Below are 23,339 nucleotides of genomic sequence, written 5' to 3'. Positions count from 1 at the left end.
AGGAAAATAATAATCAGTGTTTCTATTATACATTTCTGCAAACTGATCAAATGTTATATTTATCCCGGGACAGAGGGCATTATCCTGATGCCAATATTCCCTAGATAAGTATAATTATAGTGGATATGAAAATGTTCAGCAATCATTTTTTAAACGAATTTGGGTGTAGATATTGCACCAACCCAAAAAACGAAAACTAGGGCCATCTTTATTGTTAATGGTGCCCTGTGCAAGAAGATGCTTGTAGCTTCCTACAGGTTCTCTTAGCAGAGAGTACGCCACCAAATCTACTTCGGAACACCTTTTTGTGTATTACATTTGTTTTCTCTTTGCCCTATCACCCGCAGGCAATAAATGGAACATTGGATACAAGTGCATGTAGAGGTAGTTCCAGCTAATATCTATTAAAAAATTGCAATTATTGCTAACATTTTTAAATGATCTTCCACTATAACTGTAACGGTTATAAACGAGGTAAAAGTGGATAAATCCCATAGCCAATAACTTCTAAGTCAGTAGACTGAGTTTGCTGTATGCATTGGAAAGCTTGAGCAGTGAACAGCCCTAGACTCCTGTGTGATTTTTATAGCCCTGGCCTCCTGACCTCCCGACATTACATATTGGCAAATCTGGACCCCCACCACCACACTGCAAGCACACTTTTGTTTCTGTTTCATACTTAGCATGCTCCTTTTCTTTCACGTTGACCAACTGCCCATCTAGAAGATATCCTGTAGCACAGTAAATGATATACACAAGACTGTGAAGGGGGCTTTAGTATTCAAAGCCATGGCTTGGGACTTATTTCTGCTTATAGGACAAGATCACCACTTTGCAGGGCAGGACCCAAAGTCAGTACTGCCACGCGAAAATTGTGAGCATGGGTGCAGATATGCATTTACTTGGGAGTTACCTAAACTGGCAGCGCTTGCAGTGGCCCCAATTGTTGGATTGGTAGAGTACATCACCGCAAGCGCTGCCTTAAATATCTGACTTGCGTTCTTCTATGTATATTTTCTTGCTTGCTTTCTGCTTACACACCGTTGCAAAATGTGTTTTTTTTTTTATTTTCTTTAAGTTTGAATGCTGGACATTGCAATCTGCCCCGTGAGAGTTTATTTCCATTAAGGTTGCTACCCAGTAAACAACCCTTACATACCAACAATGCAAAGCCCATATTTTTTATGCCACACCCCAAGAAAGATGTCCTGATTTGGACACCTGAAGTGTTGGAGGGTATGACCGTGGCCAGCAACTCGTAAACAACAAATTGAGAGATTAAGGGTATACAAGGAAGTAGGGTTATTTTATTTTTGTGTAGTGTTGTTGGCATTAAAATGTGCTACTGACTGTAGATAATACTGGATTTTATTAGCTAAGCGTAGCGGACACTAAAGAAAAAAGGAAATGGCTTCAAATTGCAAGTTTGGGAATCGTTTCTTCCTGTACTACATATGAACCATATTGAACGCTTGTCATGCTTTGTGCTTGTGGTTTCTGCAAATAGTAAATTACTAGAATGGCTTTGTTAATTGCAAAACGACAGGTCACGATGTGAAATAACATAAAACAGCATGTGGTATTCAACAATATGTCTGCCACACTGTGGTTCTGTTTGAATGCACAATGGAGCAGCATTGATGTAATTTTAATAAGTCTACACAGTTTGGAGAACTGTCAAATTTCAAATACATTAAGTGCTTCTAAAGAGCTTTTCCGTAATTTCAAATTCAATCAAACGCAGGATTAAACGAACTGCTGAAGTATTGTATATGAAATCCTGATAAGGTTATTACCGTATTTGCTCGATTATAAGATGACCCTGATTATAAGACGACCTGGTGCGGGGAACTCTGATCTCTCACAGCCGGGGAAGGTCTGCGCGATGGACGCAGACAACCCCCGCTGCTAGCCACACCTCCTTCCTGCTGCAGCGGAAGTTGTCTACGCGAATCGCGTAGACATCTACACGCTGCCCCAGCTACACACCGGGGACTCAGAAATACCGGTGAGTGGGGCGGGCGGGGGGAGACAGGAGGATCCAGGTCCCCTGCAGCTGCGGGGGATCTGGATCTTAGTCATCTCATAGTCAGACCTATTTGAGGTCTGATTATAAGACGACCCCGATTATAAGACGAGGGGTATTTTTCAGAGCATTTGCTCTGAAAAAAACCTCGTTTTATAATCCAGCAAATACGGTAAAATGTAAATTATCATATACATCAATAAGGTTCAACGAAAACAGGCAGGATGTTTTCCTGTAAATGGTTCACTAGTTACTATTCATTTTTAGTATTTTTTTGTAAAAGGAGTGTTAAACATAGGACTCTCTAATATTAGAGGTGAGTGAATATGTCTAGAATCTGTGGCTGCCCTCCAGCACACTTTCTTCATGTTCTAGACTAGTGTTTTGTATCATATGTTCCATTGGAAACATGGCTCCAACGATAAATTTTTGATAAACTGCCAAAAATGAACATCGCTTGCACACAAGGATCCCTCCATACCATACTAGTCAATATTAGAAGAAAAAAATACAACATAATATATACTCAACATTTGCTTCCTGGATTTACAGGACAAAGTGGGCAGGCCCTAAAGGAGCTCTTGCATTGAGCTCTAGGCTAACCAGTACGCATACAGATACTGGGTCGTTTGGTGCTCATTTACAAGTGTTTAGGCTGTGTGTGTCTTCGTTCTACAGTTAAAACGCAATGCTGCCTGTGCACAGTGTAATGGGGACAGAAACCAAAAAACAGGACTGTCCCAGGAAATTCCTGTTGGCAGGTATGCATTTTAAACAATTGACAACCAAGAACACACTAGACATTTCTTAAGCTATGATGGAAAGGGATGGTTCTCAATTAATGTAGGGACTTAAATAGTACTTATTTAAACTGGGTCCTGTTCCATCAAAAATAACCTGTATTTTTTATTACAATGTCCAGTAGACAAACAGTGAACTTTCCCATTATAAGGCTGGACCAGCTCTATGCAGACTTAACCTATAGTCAAGAAAGTGTGCTTGTTTTGAGATTTTGAAATATTTTAATAATAGGCAGATATAGCCCGGGTAAATACAATGTCCTCATAGAATTTATTGCAAGATAACACTACTTTGGAAAAGCTCAGTTGAGAATAACTTCATCTATACTAAGGTTTATCTGTCTATGCAGAACCTTTTCAACTGCATATAACTGGGTGTGCAACATTAAAGATCGGTGCTTATCCTAAAACCCTGGACTTACCCTAACACTCAGGGCTGTTTATTGTATACAACATGGCAAAGCCTTGCTTCAACTTAGCTATAAACTTGACTTTTTAATATTGTACATTATCTCCGGTGAACGATGACAGATAGTTGTGTGCTTTAGTTCCTTGCTAAAGAAGACTATTTGACCAGCAGGCTCACATATTTTTAATTACTCTGGCTCCAATACACACATTAGTTGTAACAGCAGGCAACATTTTTTGGAAGACTTTTTTTTTATAAACATGATTTATTGCTTATGTTGGCTTTTCACAAGAAACAAGGACATTACGTCTTCGAGTTATTTTGAAAAAGTGCAAAAGCTGTCATAGCACATCGTTTGAGCGATGATTTCTTCTTTTTACAGGAACAAGTTACAGTCTCCGTCCTATGTAGGGACTGCCAAAGTCTGTATGAAAAGTTGCAGTGTCAGAGCTGGACAAAATCATACATAGAAGCTATGGAGAATATAGAAATGGAATAGATGGTATAGAAAATGTATGTAGTAATGCATCTGCAGGATAATATTATTATTGCAGGGACCACTCCGTTGAGTCTGGTTGACTGACCACTCAGCTTCTTAGTGGATAGACCCAAATGTTCTACAACCTGGGACGTCACATTAGTGTATGCAAATAGCACACAACAGTTTAAAAATTAAAATGATATCATTCTATGAAAAATACACAAATCAAAGTATACTGCACATTTAATAATTGTATTGAGCAAATAAATGTACATTTATGAAAATAATATTACAAGTGATGTAGTTAGTTAGTGTAAGCAATTAGCCCATACTTCACCATGTAGGGCATTTAGATATTTTCACAAAATATGAAATGCTAAAATTCTAAGTGTATCTTTTGAATATAGGATTTTAACTGGGTGAAAGGACTTTATTTCTGTTAATCCAATTTAGATTCAGAGTGGAGCATCAGTGAACTGTGGTTCTAAGCTTTTTAGCATCCGTTAAAGCTGAGAAGACATAGGCTCTAAATATCAAGCAGAGAAATGGATTTTGTTATGTGTGACATGTTTAGCCTTATTTCATGTCTCTCACATGGTCTATATTACTCTTTTGGTTACAAGAGGTAAGGATAGATGTTTTTTTACAGCACAAAAAAAATAAAAATGGTAGAATGTCAAATTCTATCATGCGATGACTTAGAGATAAAACCAATAACATGATTATGACATGTAATTTGAAGAGATTTTAAGGCTACGTTACTGTATAATAATAAAATAGATCATGTAACTATTTTCAATCAAGAAAAAAACCATATATCCCATGTCTGTCCACAACCAGCATTAAACAACACAATATACAGGCTCCTAAAATGGCCATTGTACGTGGAACTGGAAAGCTGCTACTGAGTTCCATTTAATAAGTCCCTTATTAGTGGAGTGCCTTTGCAGATGACACAAAGTTAAAGTCTGAGGTAGGATGACATTTCTCTGCAAAGGGATTTAGACAAACTGGGAGAATATGCAGTTAATTGGCAGATGCATTTTAATATAGATACATGTAAAATTATTCACTATTACAAAATTATGGTTGGTATATTTTTTGCCTCCCCTCCAAAGGGTTATTTACTGGTTTTCTCCCCAAAACTACAAGCCCTTGACACCACTGGTCGGGGGTTTAGGAGACAGTGACATTCACAGCACCCTCCCATTGGTTAATAAGGTGTCCTGTGGACTTCCATTTTTTTTCATTATTTATATATATTTTATTATTTTATCTAGTGGAAGAATCTGCTAAACTTCCAATTCACATTACAATAGTCAATTTGTTTAACTTTAGTGATAACTACATTTTTGGTCAAATATTACAGATAAATGTCACTAAAATTAGAAATTTACAAAGTTGTACGGTATTAATTAATATGGTCCAGAGGGAAAGGATATCTGGACTTTTGTCCTTTCAGACATGGGTAAATGTTTCAATATGGTGTTATAATAAATTATTAAATACATTCTTAGTGACTTTAATTTTTTGCAGTTACCTCTTTGCTAAATTACACATTTCCGTATTCTTTGCAGGTACACTCTTGTGGACATACTGCGAGCAATACTGCTGTCTCTAGAAGCTATGATAGAAGATCCGGAACTCCAAGTGAATGGATTTGTTTTAATAATAGACTGGAGCAATTTTACTTTCAAACAGGCTTCAAAACTCACCCCAAGCATGCTGAGACTGGCAATAGAGGGCCTTCAGGTAACAGCATTTTTATTCTGTCACACCTTGCTGAGCTTATCTATTTTGAATAAACTATACATTCATATTTACTTTTTATCTAGTTTGCTTAATTGTAAAACATTGCAAAAATGCAAATAAACACAGATGGCGAAATCAAGGGTATATAATTTGTATACTATTATGATGTAATAGATAGAAAGCTAAGTAAACTTTCAGGACCATTGATTCTATTGATTGAGGTCCCAAAAGCTGATGTAACTTTGTATGTTTCTCTATGTTGGCCCTGGTAACACCTTTGATCTATGACTCCATTTGCTCTTGGGCTAATAAAGTAATATCCATTTCTTGTACCAGTACAAATAGAAGCAGCAAACTATTACTAATTTTGAACAAAAAATATACAGCATCTTAGTCACCATCATGTACACTATATGACCAAAAGCATGTGGACACCTAATCATTACACCTATATGAGCTTGCTGGACATCCCATTCCAAAACATTGGGTATTAAAACAGAGATAGTCCCGCTTTGTGACCATATCAGCCTCCATTCTTCTGAGATGGATATCCACAAAATTTTGGATGGTTCTACTTCACAATAATAGCACTCACAGTGTGCCAAGACAGATTGAGCAGGGCAGACATTTCACAAACTGACTTGTGGCAAAGGTGAAACGATCCGGGTTCCAAAAGCAATTAAGTCATCTGTGTGGTCCATGAAAATTTGACCCCTTAATGACAAAGCCCGTACATATACGGGCTCAAAATACATTGTTTTCAATGGGTTTAGGGACCGCCCATTGTCCTTAAAGGGTTAACATTTAAAGCTACTCATGTATTCAATACAACTTGTTCTACTGCCAATTTTTGTCTGTGGAGATGGTATGCCTATATGCTTGATTGCTTGATTTTATACACCTGTTAGCAGTGGATGTGGCTGAAACACCTAAACTTCATAATTAGGAGGGGTTTCCACATATTTTTAAAATTCATATCAGGGTATTTTGAAGTATTCAGGGTGTTTTCTGTTTGGCCCAATATGGTTATATTCAGGATGGGGGGGTAAAATCAACAGGGATTTTTGAAACCTTGGTCTGTAGCTAGTTGGATGCCACCTTTGGCTGAGCTATCTCGAGAGGTGTTGTCAGGGGTGTGACTAGGGGGTTAATAACTGACAGCAAAAATTGTTTCACTATAGAGAAAAAGAAAGTAAGATGAGACGAGGGAAAGAAAAGAAGATGAGGAAAATAGAGAATGTAAAAGAAGAGAAATATCTGATTGATAGGATAAGAGAAAGGCAAAGAAATTGAGAGAATAGGGGAGACGAGAGATATGCAAACTCAGGCTCACTCACAGACACTAACCCACACACTCACTCTAACATACACTCACAGTAATACACACACACACTCACTAACACGCACATTCAGACTCACTAACACACAAAGACACTCACACAACTCATCCTCAGTCTGTCTTCAATGCAGCTTGCAATGTTACATGACCCTGCTGAACCCAGACTCTGTCTCTTTTTGCAAACTGCCTCTTTATTCTGGGACTATCCTAGGCAAACCCGGACAGGTGGTTATCCTGTAGCTACTTGAGTGCTAATGCAGTTAGAGCATGGCTGGTTCAGCTTTTGAGCTAAGTCTACATTAGCATTAGTGGTGTTATCACTTGTCATGTTTTCACTTTAGTAATGGCCTTACTGACATATGGTGTAGAAGTAGAGGTGTGTGCTCCTGTGCACATAGCTACTCAGCGGTTCCCAGTGTGATCCCCACGCCGGAAGTCTTGCCGCACCCTCTGCCAAGATGACGATAAGGGTGGTGGGAGTTGTATCCCATAAAAGCTGGTTCACAAAAATAGCAAAGAGGCTTGCATACTTGTAACATAGTAACATAGTACATAAGGTTGAAAAAAGACCAAAGTCCATCAAGTTCAACCTATATACATATTGTGTCCCTACTGTGTTGATCCAGAGGAAGGCAAAAAAACCCTTATGAAGCAGATGCCAATTGCCCCATACCAGGGGGAAAATTCCTTCCCGACTCCAAATATGGCAATCAGAATAAATCCCTGGATCAACGTTCTGTCCCTATTAATCTAATATCCATAACTTGTAATATTATTGCTTTCAAGAAACATGTCCAGGCTCCTTTTGAACTCTTTTATTGAGTTTACCATTACCACTTCCTCTGGCAGAGAGTTCCATAATCTCACCGCTCTTACTGTAAAGAACCCCCGTCTGTGCTGGTGTAGAAACCTTCTTTCCTCCAACCGTAGAGGATGTCCCCTTGTTATAGATACAGTCCTGGGTATAAATAGGTCCTGGGATGATCTCTGTACTGTCCCCTTATATATTTATACATAGTTATTAAATCCCCCCTAAACCGTCTTTTTTCCAAACTAAATAACCCTAATTCTGATAATCTTTCTGGGTACTGTAGTCCTCCCATTCCCCTTATTACTCTGGTTGCCCGTCTTTGAACCCTCTCCAGCTCCACTATATCTTTCTTGTACACTGGTGCCCAGTACTGTACACAGTATTCCATGTGTGGTCTGACTAGTGACTTGTACAGTGGTAGAATTATTTCCTTGTCGTGGGCATCTATGCCCCTTTTGAAGCACCCCATGATTTTATTTGCCTTAGCAGCAGCTGCCTGACACTGGTCGCTACAGGTAAATTTACTGTTAACTAAAACTCCTAAGTCCTTTTCCATGTCAGTCGTCCCCAGTGTTTTCCCATTTAATACATATTCCCAGCCTGGATTTTTCTTCCCCATGTGCATAACCTTACATTTATCTGTGTTGAACCTCATCTGCCACATCCCAGCCCAAGCCTCCAACCTATGCAGATCCATTTGTAATCGTGTACTGTCCTCTATTGTGTTAACCACGTTACAGAGCTTAGTATCGTCTGCAAAGATTGATACTTTACTATACAATCCCTCTACAAGGTCATTAATAAATATATTAAAAAGAATAGGACCCAAAACTGACCCCTGTGGTACCCCACTAGCAACAGTCACCCACTCAGAGTATGTACCATTAATAACCACCCTCTGTTTCCTATACCTGAGCCAGTTATTTACCCACATACACACATTCTCCCCCAGCCCAAGCATTCTCATTTTATGTACCAGCCTTGTATGTGGCACCGTATCAAATGCTTTGGAAAAATCAAGATATACGACATCCAGCGATTCACCCCGATCCAGTCTTGAGCTCACCTACTCATAAAAGCTGATCAGGTTAGTTTGACAGGACCGATCCCTTCTAAACCCATGCTGATATGGAGTCATACACTTATTTTCATTGAGATACTCCAAAATAGCATCTCTTAGGAAACCCTCAAACAGTTTACACACAACAGAAGTTAAACTAACAGGCCTATAATTCCCCGGGTCACTTTTTGTCCCCTTTTTGAATATTGGCACAACATTTGCTATGCGCCAGTCCTGGGGAACAGACCCTGTCACTATAGAGTCCTTGAATATTAGAAATAGGGGTCTGTCTATTACATTACTTAACTCCCTTAGAACGCGGGGGTGAATGCCATCTGGACCTGGTGATTTGTCTATTTTGATTTTTTTTTAGGCGGCACTGCACTTCTTCCTGGGTTAGACAGGCGACATGTACTGGGGCAGTTATCTCATCCTGCTGTATATTACCTGGCATTTCATTTTCCTCTGTGAATACAGCAGAGAAGAATATATTTAATAGATTAGCTTTTTCCTGATCCCCGTCTATAACTTCTCCCTCATTACTTTTTAAGGGGCCAACGCTTTAATTTTTAACCTTTTTACTATTTATATAGTTAAAGAACATTTTGGGGTTTGTCTTACTCTCTTTGGCAATGAGTCTTTCTGTCTCCACTTTTGCTGCTTTTATCTGATTTTTACATATTTTTTTTTCCCCCCGATAGCTTTTCAGTGCTTCCTCACTGCCTTCCTGTTTTAGTAGCTTAAATGCCTTTTTTTGCCATTTATTACCCCCTTTACATTTTTAGTTATCCACATTGGTTTTCTCTTGTTCCTGACTCTTTTATTCCCATACGGTATGTACCTTTCACAGTGAGAATTTAAGATATCCTTAAAAATCTCCCATTGAGTGTCTGTACTCTTGTTTTTGAGGACATTTTCCCAATTTACAGTGTTAAGGGCTTCTCTTAGTTGATCAAACTTTGCCTTCCTAAAGTTCATAGTTCTTGTGGCTCCTCTAAGAGTTCCCTTATTGAAGGACAAGTTATAATGTATCAAATTGTGATCACTATTTCCTAGATGCCCCCTGACCTGCACATTAGTTACTCTGTCAGGTCTGTTGGTTAATATTAAGTCCAGTAGGGCGCCCCCTCTGGTCGGGTCCTGTACCATTTGGGACAGATAATTATCCTTACGTATAGTCAGAAACCGGTTTCCTTTATGAGATTCACAGGTCTCTGTTTCCCAGTTTACGTCGGGATAGTTAAAGTCCCCCATATTGTGAAAATGTAGTTTTTGTTATCTAAAGAGTGACGTTCCACACTGGAATTTTTGGTGCCAAATCCGAATTTCATGCCCAATCCTTTCAGTTCCTATTTAACCCCTTTACTAACCAGTGACCTTGCCCGCGGATGGTCGTCTATGTTCCATAGTGCTTGTCCTCATTGTACATTTTTGTTCATTGGCACTGATTCTCTGGTATCCTGACCTTGGCTAGTTATCCGCTGATCCTGATTCTTGGTACCCTGATCTCGGCTTGTTTTGACCATCGTTTGGAAACACTTGCGGTTCTACCTGACTTCAGTGTCTCCCACTTCGCTGTGTGTGACAATTTTGTGGTGTTTTGGTCAACTGAACTGGTTTGGGAATAATTTTCTAGTAAAATATTAGAAAAATCATTTCATTATTTTAATGTATTGTTCATATTAAATGTTGAACTATACATCTAAAAATGGTATCAAAATAAAGCTCTATCTTTCCTTGAAAAAACAGTATATAATTTGTGTGGGTGTGAAAAAGGAGAATCATGGTTACGGAAACAGTGTAAAAATGCTAAAAAAAGTCTCAGGTTTTTGGCACAAAACACCCTCAGTAAAGAAGGAGTTAATAATAATAATTTGCGTTATTATATGTAATGAACTCTTGCAGATGTGAACACATTATTTCATTGTTCCCACCAGTACCTTCTTTTACTTTAATTATTATTCTTTCATTGGCTCAGTTAAGTCTAATTACTGCATAGTTAAAAATAACAGGAACAAGTTCAGTAATAAAAAGGCAGGTTAAAGCTTAACAATTTAATTAATTAGCGTAAAGGTTTCTATTTGTGGGCTTAATGCTGGTTCTCCCGTGGACATTCCCATTTCCCTTCTGTGAAGAAGTGTTTCCAAGACACTTCATGGGCAAGACTGGATCTACTAGAGGTGACAAGCTCAGCCTCCAGCTGGATCCATGGATTTTCCTGTCAACTAACAAGGACCTGTGGGTCCAGGGCCATCTTAAATATGGGTCAAAAAGGAACACTGGCCTGGGACCAGGCTTACCTTCAACACTCATCATAGTCTGGAGATAGAGGTCTATCCACCAGACAGCACAGGCCTCCCACTAATGCTTATACAGCATTGTGGCCTACACAGCATGTGCTGGTGCAGAGCACTGAAATAAGAAGCCCAACAGCAGGCTAACCTGAAGAAGGAAAGGCTAGTGAAGAGGTCTGTGCTGGGGAATATGAATGGATTGTATAGGAATGACTAAACATTCCCCAAGGCATTGAACACATATAGTCCCACAAAAAATGTGTAGGCAATATCAGGTTAATAAATGTTACATTAGGTTATAATAAATGTTGGACAGGAAGAAACAGCTTCTCCAAAAACACCAGCCAGCTTGCAAAACAGTTATTTTCACTGTTGGTCTACAGGGGTGGAAAGGTATTTTTTTATATTTATTGCACAACAGGGTTCGGGTTTAAGTCTTGTTTCCAAATATTGCATCACCAATATACTGTATATTAGGAGATTAGACTGGTTTACAGAGGGTATCCTAAACCGGTTAGGGAGATCAGAGGATCTCACTCGACTGGTCCACCAATCAGAGCTCCCACATAGCCTCCATGCGGGTTATTGAATATATAGGATATATAGCATTGTGCTGACATAAGGTAGTTTTATCTGCAGCCCTGTCTCAAAACTAACAGTAGCGTTAAAACATTGTACAAAATGGAAAATAATATGAAGACATAGTGCAGATGGAGAAAAGGCCCTGCTCTTGGAAGCTTGTACTAATATACTTGGTGACTAATTATTTTGACTGTTGCACTCTTCCACTATTTACAACATAATTCACCGAAAATCTTTGAAATTTTAGAATAACGGTTTCCAATTAACATTAGTGGTGGAAGTGGATTTGCATTCTGCAGCTAGACTTCTAATCCTCATTAATTGTACTTAATTATATTAATGAATATACAGAATATTACATAATTAAATTAGATATAGAAGTCAAGTAACATCAGTTAAGTTCAAGGTTAAGATGACTTGACTTTTTAATGAATAGACGCCATTCACTGGATATTAAGAATAAAGTAATACTATACAGTATATATCTATTTGGGAAATTAATTAGACAAAATATGTTTAAAACTGCTCTGCTGTTAATTTATTATTTATTCTTTTTGTTTTTGGTGACTGATGCTCTTTAATAAAATGAATTGGCACAATTAATTAATTCCATCATGCATTACTCTTTGAGAAATCTTTGAAATGATTGCCTGTTTAAAATAAATTAATATGTGAAGTTTAAGACCTGGATTAGTATCTGAAACTGAAGCAAAAACATTTTGCTTCCATTAGCGCTGATAAAGACAAGAGCCCAACCTGTTACCATAGAAACTAATACTGATTACAGTTGTGGATAAAACAATACTAAAATGTTGATATTTAAAAACCTGTTTGCCTTCCATGAAAAGTATTGTGTTATATATATGATGCTTATGTTGTTAATTTAATTGATTGTTAGCCTGCAATGGCAGGGACCTCTTGTGTACTGGTATGTCTTAACGTGTGTTAATGTTATTGGCTTTTTGGTATTTTGTCATTGTTAATGCTGTTTCCACTTTTTGTTTGTTTAAAAAATATTCTTAGACCAAACTGCCATGTGGTACAAGAAAAAGAGACATGAACTAAGTAGCAGTACCTAGCAACAGGGCCAATCTGGGCATGACTATGCGGCCCTGTGACTTTAAGGCCAGCTGCTGCCATATGACAAATGTGTGGCTTGGCTGGGTATGTGCGGACACATGTTATGATTCTAAGCTTCTGTAGCCTGCAGTCCCACATATTCAGCACCTGGAGTGGCAATCAGTTAGTATTTGGCCTTGTTGGTCACCGGCCCACTGAGCATTTGCCAAACAGCACATGCAGGCCTATCTAGCAAAATGAATGGGTCAGTTTTATATGTTTCAACACTATAAGCTCAGAAAGGAGAATTGGTAGGTGGTGGTGCTGCTAAGAGAAAGTAAATAGTTTCATATATTATACTATATAACTTAATAAATGATGCTCATTGCAATGACATTGGAATGTAACTTGCTTTTACACATCACTGATATAATATTGTTTATGGCCAAGCTCCCCAGAGAGTCTTACCCTTCCTCCTTTGCTAAACAGCGAGTATATGCAGGTTGGCAGAGAGTGCATGTTTGCATGAGCAAACTTACATGGGTTGGAATAAAGTCCAAATCACAAATTCGCCATTGCCAAGTGGATTGTGAGTGAATAGGAAATGAATACTCAGCTTGTACAAGGAAAGTGAATTGATGGGGTTGAAAAAGTAAGCAACTCGTGGATTCAATAACCCACAAGTTGCAAATGCCAGTTTCAACTTAGTTCCCTTAAAGGGATAAGAGATGACATGTGGTTCACCAACCCCCACGAACACTGCAAAATATTTTCGAAAATCATTGTTAAATGAATTTATAAAAAAAATAAAATATGAAAAGAATGGAGTGGAGTGATGGTTATTAAATGATTAACCCATGTAGGAGTATAAAGCTCATATATACCTCTCTCGTCCCTGATACTTCGTAGTGGGGTATGTACTGTTTTAAAATCAACATATGGAACGCTCAGAGCCCATCATTTGCCTTTCTTCCATTCTCAGCATTCCATGTAGCACATAGATAAACGATAATAAACTACCCTTGGGTACGCATAGAGCCTACTTATGCACCCCCTACTTCCCATCCACTGCCCATTGGGATAGGAGGGTATAAAGTATATTTAACTTTTTGAAAAAGTGCAGAAACATTCCCATGTCTTTCATCCTTGGCCTGCCCCCTGTTCTGTCACGAAGGGGCTTGAGTAAAAAAAGTACCTACAACCTCCATCCAATACATCCCAGTAAAAACATCCAATCCTCAGTTCAAAGCCTTGGGGACCCCTGTTTTAATGAATTCATTTATGTATTTATTTATTTTTTAACCACAGGGATTGTATTTTTACATAAAATGTTGCAAGTTGCAGTTGAGAATCCAAATATGAAAGATGATCAATATACATAAATCCATAATCACATAATAACATATCCTAAGCTGATTTTTAAATTGATCTTGATAAGACATTGTATTTACTTGGTTTTATTATTTTTGTGGTTAATATGAACTTTTCCATTGCATTTAGTAGGAATATTTCAGGTTTATTAGTGCATACTCATTTGCAAATCTCCATCAATTGTGAAATATAAAAAAGCCAATTAAAATGTCACACATATAACATCAGGGACGCAAGCTAGTAACAGTTCACCCTACTGCATAACGCTATGATTCTGTGTTATTTCTGTTCATATAAAATAATAAAATAGAAGATGTCATATAATTTTCCATATAACAAGACTTAAATTTCTGAGATAAAAAAAAGGTCACATTCAATTAGGAAGCTATGATTTTTCTGTATCACAGAGAATGTGACTTTTTCTTCCTGGGAGGAAACTGTTTAAGGTGCTTTCGTGCAAATTGTCCCCTTATGAGACTTATGGCTGGGCCACCATGAGAAATATTGAGACTCCGTACAGGCTTAAAGTCTGGGCCCCCATACCCCTCCAATCACCCACACACATACCAATAACAAATACTAATGCACACAGACTCATGCTAACACAATCACATGCGAAAAAAATACAATAATTGCCATTACATCAATGGTGATGATGTCGCATCCATTACAGGATTAGGTATTGAGGTTGGTAATTAAGGTTTTTGTATTTTGTAATTGTGCAATACTAAATTTGCACAGTATGTGTACTGTCTGAATCATCATGGGCATTTTGCAACTTTATACATCAACCTTGTTGCCAATCACATTCTTTTGGGACTGGAATCAATCCTGAGATTTGTGTTTTCCTTAAAGAGTGATGCCTTGTAATCCTGACACCTTTACTTAGCTTCAAGCAACAGCACTAATATGTTACCCATCATTCCAAGAGTCCAAAGTGGGAGACCTTTGTCTGGGGTGTGATTGGAGATGGGACCAGAGTCAGGACCATCAACCTACCCTAACCACCCAGCCATCTTGTAATCTATTGAAGGAGAGCACCATGATATGGCATCATATTACGTTCCCTGCTTCAATATATTTAAAGGTGGCCATTACAGTTTAGACATGCTTACTTTAGCCTTTAATTATTTATCTTAAACATTATTTTGGCACAAAGCTGCAATATATACATTATTTATTTAAATAGCAAATATTTAATCAGGAAGATTACATTTTATAATTATATAGCGATAAAATGTTTATAAAATACCTTTGTGAAAATGGGTATTTACTGCTGGTATTTCTCAATACTATATAAGGAAATATGTGAATAGGAATGAACAAACAACAACAGAAATATGAAGTGAGCAAAAAATACTCAGCTCTAAATACTATATTAGCAAAATATTGAAATATTCTTAGGGCAACTTAAATGTTCCATACTTTATATACATACCCACGATACAAATACAGATCAATCATCTAGTGCTTTGGGTTTTTTTCTGTTCTGTTCTGGCTTAAGCCTGTTCTCCCTAATTAATTATTTCACCAGGTGTATTTTTTAGCTAATAAGTTGATTGCTGGCATTGTATGTTTCACTTGAAGCTGTTGTGGCTAAAGCCATGCCAAATGTCAACATGAAACAATATTCCATTTATAACTCACATTTTTTAGGATGTTACCATTTTCATAAAGTTAAAATGATATAGTAGTTGCGTATATATATATATATATATATACATTAAATGTAATATAAATTAAAACTGGACGGCATGAACTAAAACAGCTAGAACCACATATTCATCTATATATGATGAATACATGAGCAGTCTGTTAGCTCTTTAAATGCACACTTTTTATACTTAAAATAATTATAATTGCAATTATAAATATTATATTTATAAACATTATAGGAAAATATTTTTTACCTTTATGTGTCAAAATAGTCTTACCTTACCTTTTCCTATTTTGAGGGAGTTCTACCTGTTGATTACAAGCTAAAAGGCTAAATTAAAAAAAATAATTTGGTGTTGCTGAAAGGTATAATATTATGTGAAAATGCTACCTTTCTTCCATTACATTCCACACTGCACATAAATCTACAGATTAATTCCCTCAAGGTTCCCATGGGAGGAAAATGACAAGATCACACCTTTAACTAGGATACACATAGGAAGGTGTTTTACTGAAAAAAATTAGGAGAAAATCTAGGCACTCTAAATGTGATGAACAACAACAATAAAATACATTTTCAATTTTAAAATGTATGGGTTAATTGAATGTAGTAGATAAAAGGAGCTTGGGATAAACAATAGTCATAGTGCAAAGCTTCAAAATGTGTCTTATCTCCATAGCAACCAGCTCCTGGGTGTATTTTACAATCACACAGAGATCTGATCCACAGAGGGATGTGTAACATATCTCTGTGTTTAAATTGGGACCCTATTCATCTAACGGAGAGTGGTCACAATTGCAGTTTATGAGCATCTCGGAGACCACTCCTGTTTGGAGTGTGAGTATTTTAACCCCAATCTCTGAGCCTCTGGGTGAATGGTCAGATTTCCGGGGTATTTGCATGTATAAAATAAGAGTATTGATGCCAGAACATAAAATGATATTTTGCCACTAAACAAACCACTGGATAGACCAAGAGTCTTAAAGGAGGGGGGTCTGCCACTCATCAGGGAGGTTCCACACTGTCATTGAGGAAATTCCCTCTCCCTCAATGTCTTTCTAACTTCTCTGCCGACCGCTTTGGTGTCCCTGTCTGCTTTTCTGCAGCTTTGCTTCTTTTTTCTTTGTCCGCTTGTCCCCAGGATCAACTTAAGGGCAGAGCCATGGCGTACACCACGTGGACAGCCTCTCCCCCGTTCCTCCAATTGGGTGTGGAAAAGTTCTGTGAGGCCTGGTCAGTGGAATTAATGTCATGGAAAAGCAGACAAAGAAAGAGATAGAAGAAGAAGAATAGGCAAGAAAAGAAGTGGAGCTGGTAGAGGGGCATTGAAAGAGAAAGTGTGAGAGCGTCAGAGTGTGTGAGAAAGTAAGAGTGAGAAAGAGTGAGTAAGAGTGAATGTGAGAGAGCGTGAGTAAGAGTGAGTGAGCGTGTGTGTGTGTTTTTACAATTTAAAAGGGCGGGGGAAATACAGGATGCAGGCCAGGTACCAAATACTCTAGGAATGCCCCTGCCTAGAGCATGAAGTACAGATTTGTTACTGATCCATAAGAAAACCATTTTGGAATTGGAAAGATTAGAAAAAGGAGCTAAAATTAATGAAGGGATGTAGAGACTAAATTATGATTAACACTTGTCCAAACTGTGTTCAAATAAACTGTCGCCTTAGCGGTGATCTCATAACTTTGTTCAAATATATTGAAGGTCAATACAAAGCCCTGGAGAGGGAATTATTAATTCCATGGACTAGACAAATAGTAAGAGGCCGCCATCCAAGATATATTCTTTTCTGTGAAGGCTAAAGCTCTGCAATGCATTAAGTAGGAAAGTGGTGAGGGCCAAAAGCGCATATCCTTCTAAGAATACTTGATTTGGCTTATTTTTGACACGTGAGGGGCTTTATTAGCATTTTAATTATCAGCAGTTGATCCAGGAAGAAACACTAGTGCCTTTTCATATTTTTTTTTATTTGTCAGGCAAAATTGACATTAATTTGAAATTGACAAAGTTTTTTTGTCTTTGTCAGGACTAACATCAATAAGGATATCTTGGAGAGATTAAACTTGATGGATTTATTCCCATTTAGGTAGCTATTTAACTATACCTGAGCCTCCTTCTTTTCTCACTGGTATATCTATACTGAAATCAGTGCAGGAATACATGTGACATATTTTGGAATCTCTTTCCATAAACAGAGTAACATATTTTGCAACCATTTAGTTGTCTCCATTAGCAAACCACTACAATAGAATATTTCTGATTAAATATTGACAGGCTTTGTAGATGTCACTTCAATAAATGCCCCATTGTGACATCCACAAAGACTGATTTAAATGCACTTTGCCTTACTAAAGGGTAAATATTAGATGAGTCTTAAGGTCAGGTCATTAGTATATTGTAGTTCCTAGGTATCCTTATCACTTCAAGTATTTAGAGATACCTGGACACCTTTATATCCCCCCACACAGGACAGCATCTGACAGATGTAGTCCAGCAGTATGTAGGATTTTTAAAAAAAACTTGTACCTGTTGTCTATCTGAAGGTGTATGATATACACAAGGCCAGATTAAGGAGCTTTGTGCCCTGGAGCAATTATACAGAAAGAGTTCCTGCTCTGAACTTCCTTCTTTCAGAAAGCATTTTTTTTCTCTGCTTTCTGCCTCTTGATGTTTTTTTTTCATTCTTCTGTTCTATTCATTCCTCTCTCTCTTTGGCAGATTATTTTGCTCTATCTGTTTTTGCATCTCATTTGCTGACGTATTTTCCTCACACAAGTACGCACACACTAGACTTGTGCATGTATTTCACACAATTCTTCATGAAAATTGCCTATTTTGTCTGTTCACACGAATAAACGAAAATCCGTCATGATTTATTCATTTGGTGCCACGTGTAGCCGTCATTACAAGCCATTTTGGCGCCATTTCAAGACGTTTTGGCGCTCAATGATGAGCTAAAGTGGGAGGGACTTGTGTAGGAGGGTACATATCAATAATTGATAGGTAGAAGTAGCCAAAAAAACAGGGGGTAGTCTCATTGATGGTAATTGCTGTGATTGATGTGTCCAACAACCTGTGAGAGTTTTCCTTACTTTTTCCACTCTGGACAGTCAGCATTTACAAGGGGAAGGGACAAGCATTAGATATATAAGTATGCTGCCGCCATTTTGACTTGTCAGTAGCAGCAGTTAGACACTGATTGGAGTTGGAGTGTGAGACAGTGAGCTAAATTAGCTTAGCAGAGCCTAAGATTAATGCTCACTACTCGTAAAGACATGGTTGGATAAGTCTGGTGTGGAAAAACTTGACTGGCTGCACAAAAACCCATTAAATACTTTTGGGATGCATTTCGAGTTGCAAGCTGGGCCTCTGGTCCAACATCAGTGCCTGACCTCACAAATGCTCTACTGGATGAATGGGCAACAATTCCCACAGAAACACTCCAAAATCTTGAGGAAAGCCTTCCCAGAAGAGTGGAAGCTGTTATAGCTGCAAAAGGGGGGGGGGCTTCATATTAATATCTATGTATTTAGAATGCAACGTCATAAAAGTCCCTGTTGGTGTAATAGTCCATATACCAACATTTTTGTCCATATAGTAGCAAACAGGAAGCTCACCCTACCTTTATAATGTTAGTAGCGCCCCTAAAAAATATAAAGAGCTAGATGTTGTATGTATTTTAAATCATTAAAGTTACCGTACTTCCTGAAATGGTTGCCAATTTTACCAATAGCACAATTTTATATCAAAGTTATCTCTGTGATTCATTTTTATTCTCTTTATAAAGATGTTGTAGCTGGTTCTTGTTTTATGTGTTATCATTTTAGAGCATCTAAAAGATAATGTTTAGTGAGTGTCACAACAACGGAGGCTGCGAGTTATTATAATGTATTAAATCTTCAGTATGTTCTTTATTATATGCATGAGAATAAATAACTACATTCTACTGATACGTGTAGTTTATTGATATTCTACGAGGGGGTGATTCTGTGGATGTATAATTCATCATCTACCAAGCAAAAGCTACAACTGCTAGTGCTATGACCACATTCACTTGCGCAAGAAGCATAATGGATTTTTAACCCTTAAAGGAAGTTTTTTATACAACCTAATGGGAGGTTGTATAATTTCAGTGTAGTGTATAGTGCACGTTGAATAAAGTATACAATGGATGTTATGGATGTACAGTAGAAAAAAATAGAAACCAGTGGTATATTTTAGCTAATTGGACTATTCCATAAGCTGCTATGGTAATAAGACCACTTTTCAAACACTGTACTAGGATTGCCTATACCTAACCCCCCCATTACCTATATACATAGCCCTCATTACCTAAATGCATAACCCCCCATTACCTGTATACATAAAACCCATTGCTTAGTGTAATTTGTACTCCCTCCCATCCAACAGAAATGATCGTCACATATGTGGCTGTTGCAGGGAATACATGTGAATAGGAAGCAGCGGCTCATTACATTGTGAGTCTAGACAGAAAACTTTTAGGGAATTTAGGATCTGGTACAACCAAAATTCAGTAAAACTGTAAAAGAACAATAGACATAGTTGTATAAGCTCAAGAGAAATTAGTTGAATTTGATATCTTTTATTGGGCCAACAGAAAAATATGTAGTTACATAAGCTTTGGGAAAATCAGGGGTCTCTTCCTTCTGAAGAGGAGCCCTCTGGAGTCTCAAAAGCTTATGTTAAACCTTTTCTATGCTGGCCCAATAAAAGACATAAACGTCGACTAAACACTCCAATATAAATTGCATGGTGGACTGTAGTCCAGATTGTAGAACTGTATTTCAGATTAATTTAATTCCACCAATTTTTACTGGCGGCGATTCAATGAATTGCTCTTGGCTAATGAATGTTTATCCACATAAAATATACTGTATGGTTTTTCTGCACAGACGTGCAAGCTTGAGTCTAGCCTGTCATCCTAATGATAGATTAATTCCCATAGAGGCGCCAAAATTACACTGTGACCTTTTCCTTGTCCTTTTCTAAAAGCCTCATCTACCATCAATTAAACCATGTGACAGTCTGGAGGAAGAAATGTCCTACTGAATAAAGCCTCAGTCCGTCTGACATGTTTAAGCAATTCCTTCTGGCTCTGTCAACAGAATTTGCAGTGTATGAAATTACATATAAATTAAACCATGACGGCAAAGTTAACCTATTCTGTAAAATTATATGTTCTTGCAAACATTGAAATTTGTTCTTAACACCCTGTATGTATATACGAGTTGGAAAGTTAGGGCGAAACAGATCAGAGACAACAGAAAAACATATATTGACTTGAACATACTGTAAATGTAAAATACTCCTCAAATTTCCCATATAGGGTGGGGGGCAGTCCCTCTTTGGGGATAAATTGTTTATGAATTGTGTAAACAAAATACATTATTATGTATTATGACAGGGGTGTCCAACCTCCGTCCCTCCAGCTGCTGCAGGACCACATCTCCCATAATGCTCTTTCAGCTAAGGGGCTGGCTGAGGAGTATGGGAGATGTAGTCCTGCAGCAGCTGAAGGGCCGCAGGTTGGACACCCCTTTATTATGACAAGCTAACAATAAGCTTAAATGGGAAATTATCCAAAGGTGAATTCATTTACCATTGAAGAAGCAACTACTAAATATTTATTTGCAACATTATATATATAATGTCATTTATAATAAATTAATCTCAACCAATGAGCCCCCTGACATGCTTAGTTGATAGGGTCATTGTAAAAAAAAGGGATTTCCAGCTTTTATGTTTGTTTGTTAAGGCTTAGTCAATTATTATATGAAATATGATTTTGAGATAAAGGATGTCACCCCCAGAAAAAACCAAAAAGCATTTTTTTGTGTAATGTAGTCATTTACAGATGCAGCTGTTCCCAGTACATAGTTCAATCAAAACAAACAGGCTTATGTTAAAGAAGCCCCCAGTACTTTCTAACGATCATGCGAGTGATGCGAGTGCGACATGACCAAAATACTTTTTTTTTAGCATTTTACAGCATCACTTAGCTTCTGTGATGGATCTTTCACCATTTGGCTTTTGACAATGTCGGTTCCTTAGTTTTTATTGTTTAAAGAAAAACATTATTGCTCATCTGGTTATAGTTGCACTTGTTTTGCTGCCTTAATTCCCTATTTGCTTAATTACTGTTTAAAGCTACATTGTAGAACGGGTACTTTAAATTGCTACTTTCACTTTGTTTTACATTTACTGCTGGATATCTAGAAACAAAGGGCAGATGGAGTGAGTAAGATGAGACAAAAATAGCAATTCTTTTTTACAAGCAGCGAACATTGAGGAAACCTCCGGAGGCTGGTATAAATTATACATAAAACCGTATTTATTATTTGCAAGTCTGTTTTAAAGCTTTTCTGGGTTAACCAGAGGCCTGCTTATGACTCCTTACTGTAAGTCACATGTGTTGGTTGTGATTTCTTAAATAGGTTCCTGTTATGTGAATATATATATTGTATTTCTCTTTTACAGGATAGTTTTCCTGCACGCTTTGGTGGAATCCATTTTGTCAATCAACCCTGGTATATTCATGCCTTGTATACTGTCATACGACCTTTTTTAAAAGAAAAGACAAGAAAAAGGGTAAATTATTTATTAATCGCAAATATTTTAACTTCAAATTCCTCTTCTGTTAAATACTGCATCATGTATTATGAATGCATTGTGTAATGTAATATGTATGTAATATGTGAATACTTTAGTATTTAAATTGAAGAATACAAAATTGCTTCTTTTAAAATGAAAAACACTTGTAGTAATCCACTGAATTGTTGGATTGTAATAAGCTGCTATAGGAAGTCATTTATCTTATTGGGCAGATTTATGGGAGAACCCAGCCCTGGAATTTTCTTCCAAAATATGTTGCCATGCATTATATATATATATATATATATATATATTCTCCAAGATCTGTAATTCTGCTTTTCTGTGCATTTGGTATATACTAGTTTTAATTCTTGTTTGTTTTTTGTGTAGATATTTTTGCATGGGAACAATCTCAATAGCTTGCATCAGCTGATTCACCCAGAGATTCTACCATCTGAGTTTGGTGGAATGCTACCACCATATGATATGGGGACATGGGCAAGAACGCTACTGGACCATGAGTATGATGATGAGAGTGAATATAATGTAGACTCATACAGTATGACAACAAAAGATATGGAAAAAGATTTGTCTCCCAAATCCATGAAAAGGTACTTTTACTCACAGAAGGCCAAGCTGGGCCCAGAACAACTGCAAGGTTGATGTCTAAAGCAAACTCTGTTCAAATGTGGTTTGATGGTCATCTTTAGAGCAATAATTTGAGAACTAGCATCTTCCTTTTTTATAGCAGTTTATCAGTCTACAGGGTTATATCCCAGTGAAACAAAATGTATGTATGTATGTATGTATGTATGTATGCATGTCTTCAGACATGAAAAGGGTCTGGATGGACACCTTTAAATATGCTTTTCCTGCATTTTATTGTTCATTAAGACACAGCTCTTGAGCAGAGTAAGGGGTTGTGGACCAGAAAACCTCTCTTGCAGGTAACTGTTGCTATCTTTTGGGTTAATTTAATGGTACATGATAGATAATGTACACTTCAACTTTTTATTTCGTAATAACAGCCAGAAATATGTAGGTATGGACTTCTAAAACTTAGATGTGCTGCAAACCATGCAGTACCAT

General features: G+C 37.4%; 1 protein-coding gene across 1 annotated transcript in view; it reads left to right on the top strand.

The window, feature by feature from the left end:
- The window catches only part of LOC149288035 (clavesin-2-like), a 32,694-nt gene that overhangs the window by 8,828 nt on the left and 527 nt on the right, over positions 1-23,339 (top strand). The window contains exons 2-4 of the mRNA XM_089492212.1: positions 5,294-5,468; positions 22,137-22,247; positions 22,641-22,861. Coding sequence (XP_089348338.1) covers positions 5,294-5,468; positions 22,137-22,247; positions 22,641-22,861 — 507 coding nt within the window. The remainder of the gene's footprint in view (positions 1-5,293; positions 5,469-22,136; positions 22,248-22,640; positions 22,862-23,339) is intronic.

Source organism: Sceloporus occidentalis, unplaced genomic scaffold, assembly GCF_023333645.1.
Source record: "Sceloporus occidentalis isolate IW3139 unplaced genomic scaffold, rSceOcc1.0.p SCAF_54, whole genome shotgun sequence".
NCBI classification, from domain to species: domain Eukaryota; kingdom Metazoa; phylum Chordata; class Lepidosauria; order Squamata; family Phrynosomatidae; genus Sceloporus; species Sceloporus occidentalis.
Note: the sequence above shows the minus strand (reverse complement) of the source record. Positions and strands in the feature narration are given on the sequence as shown.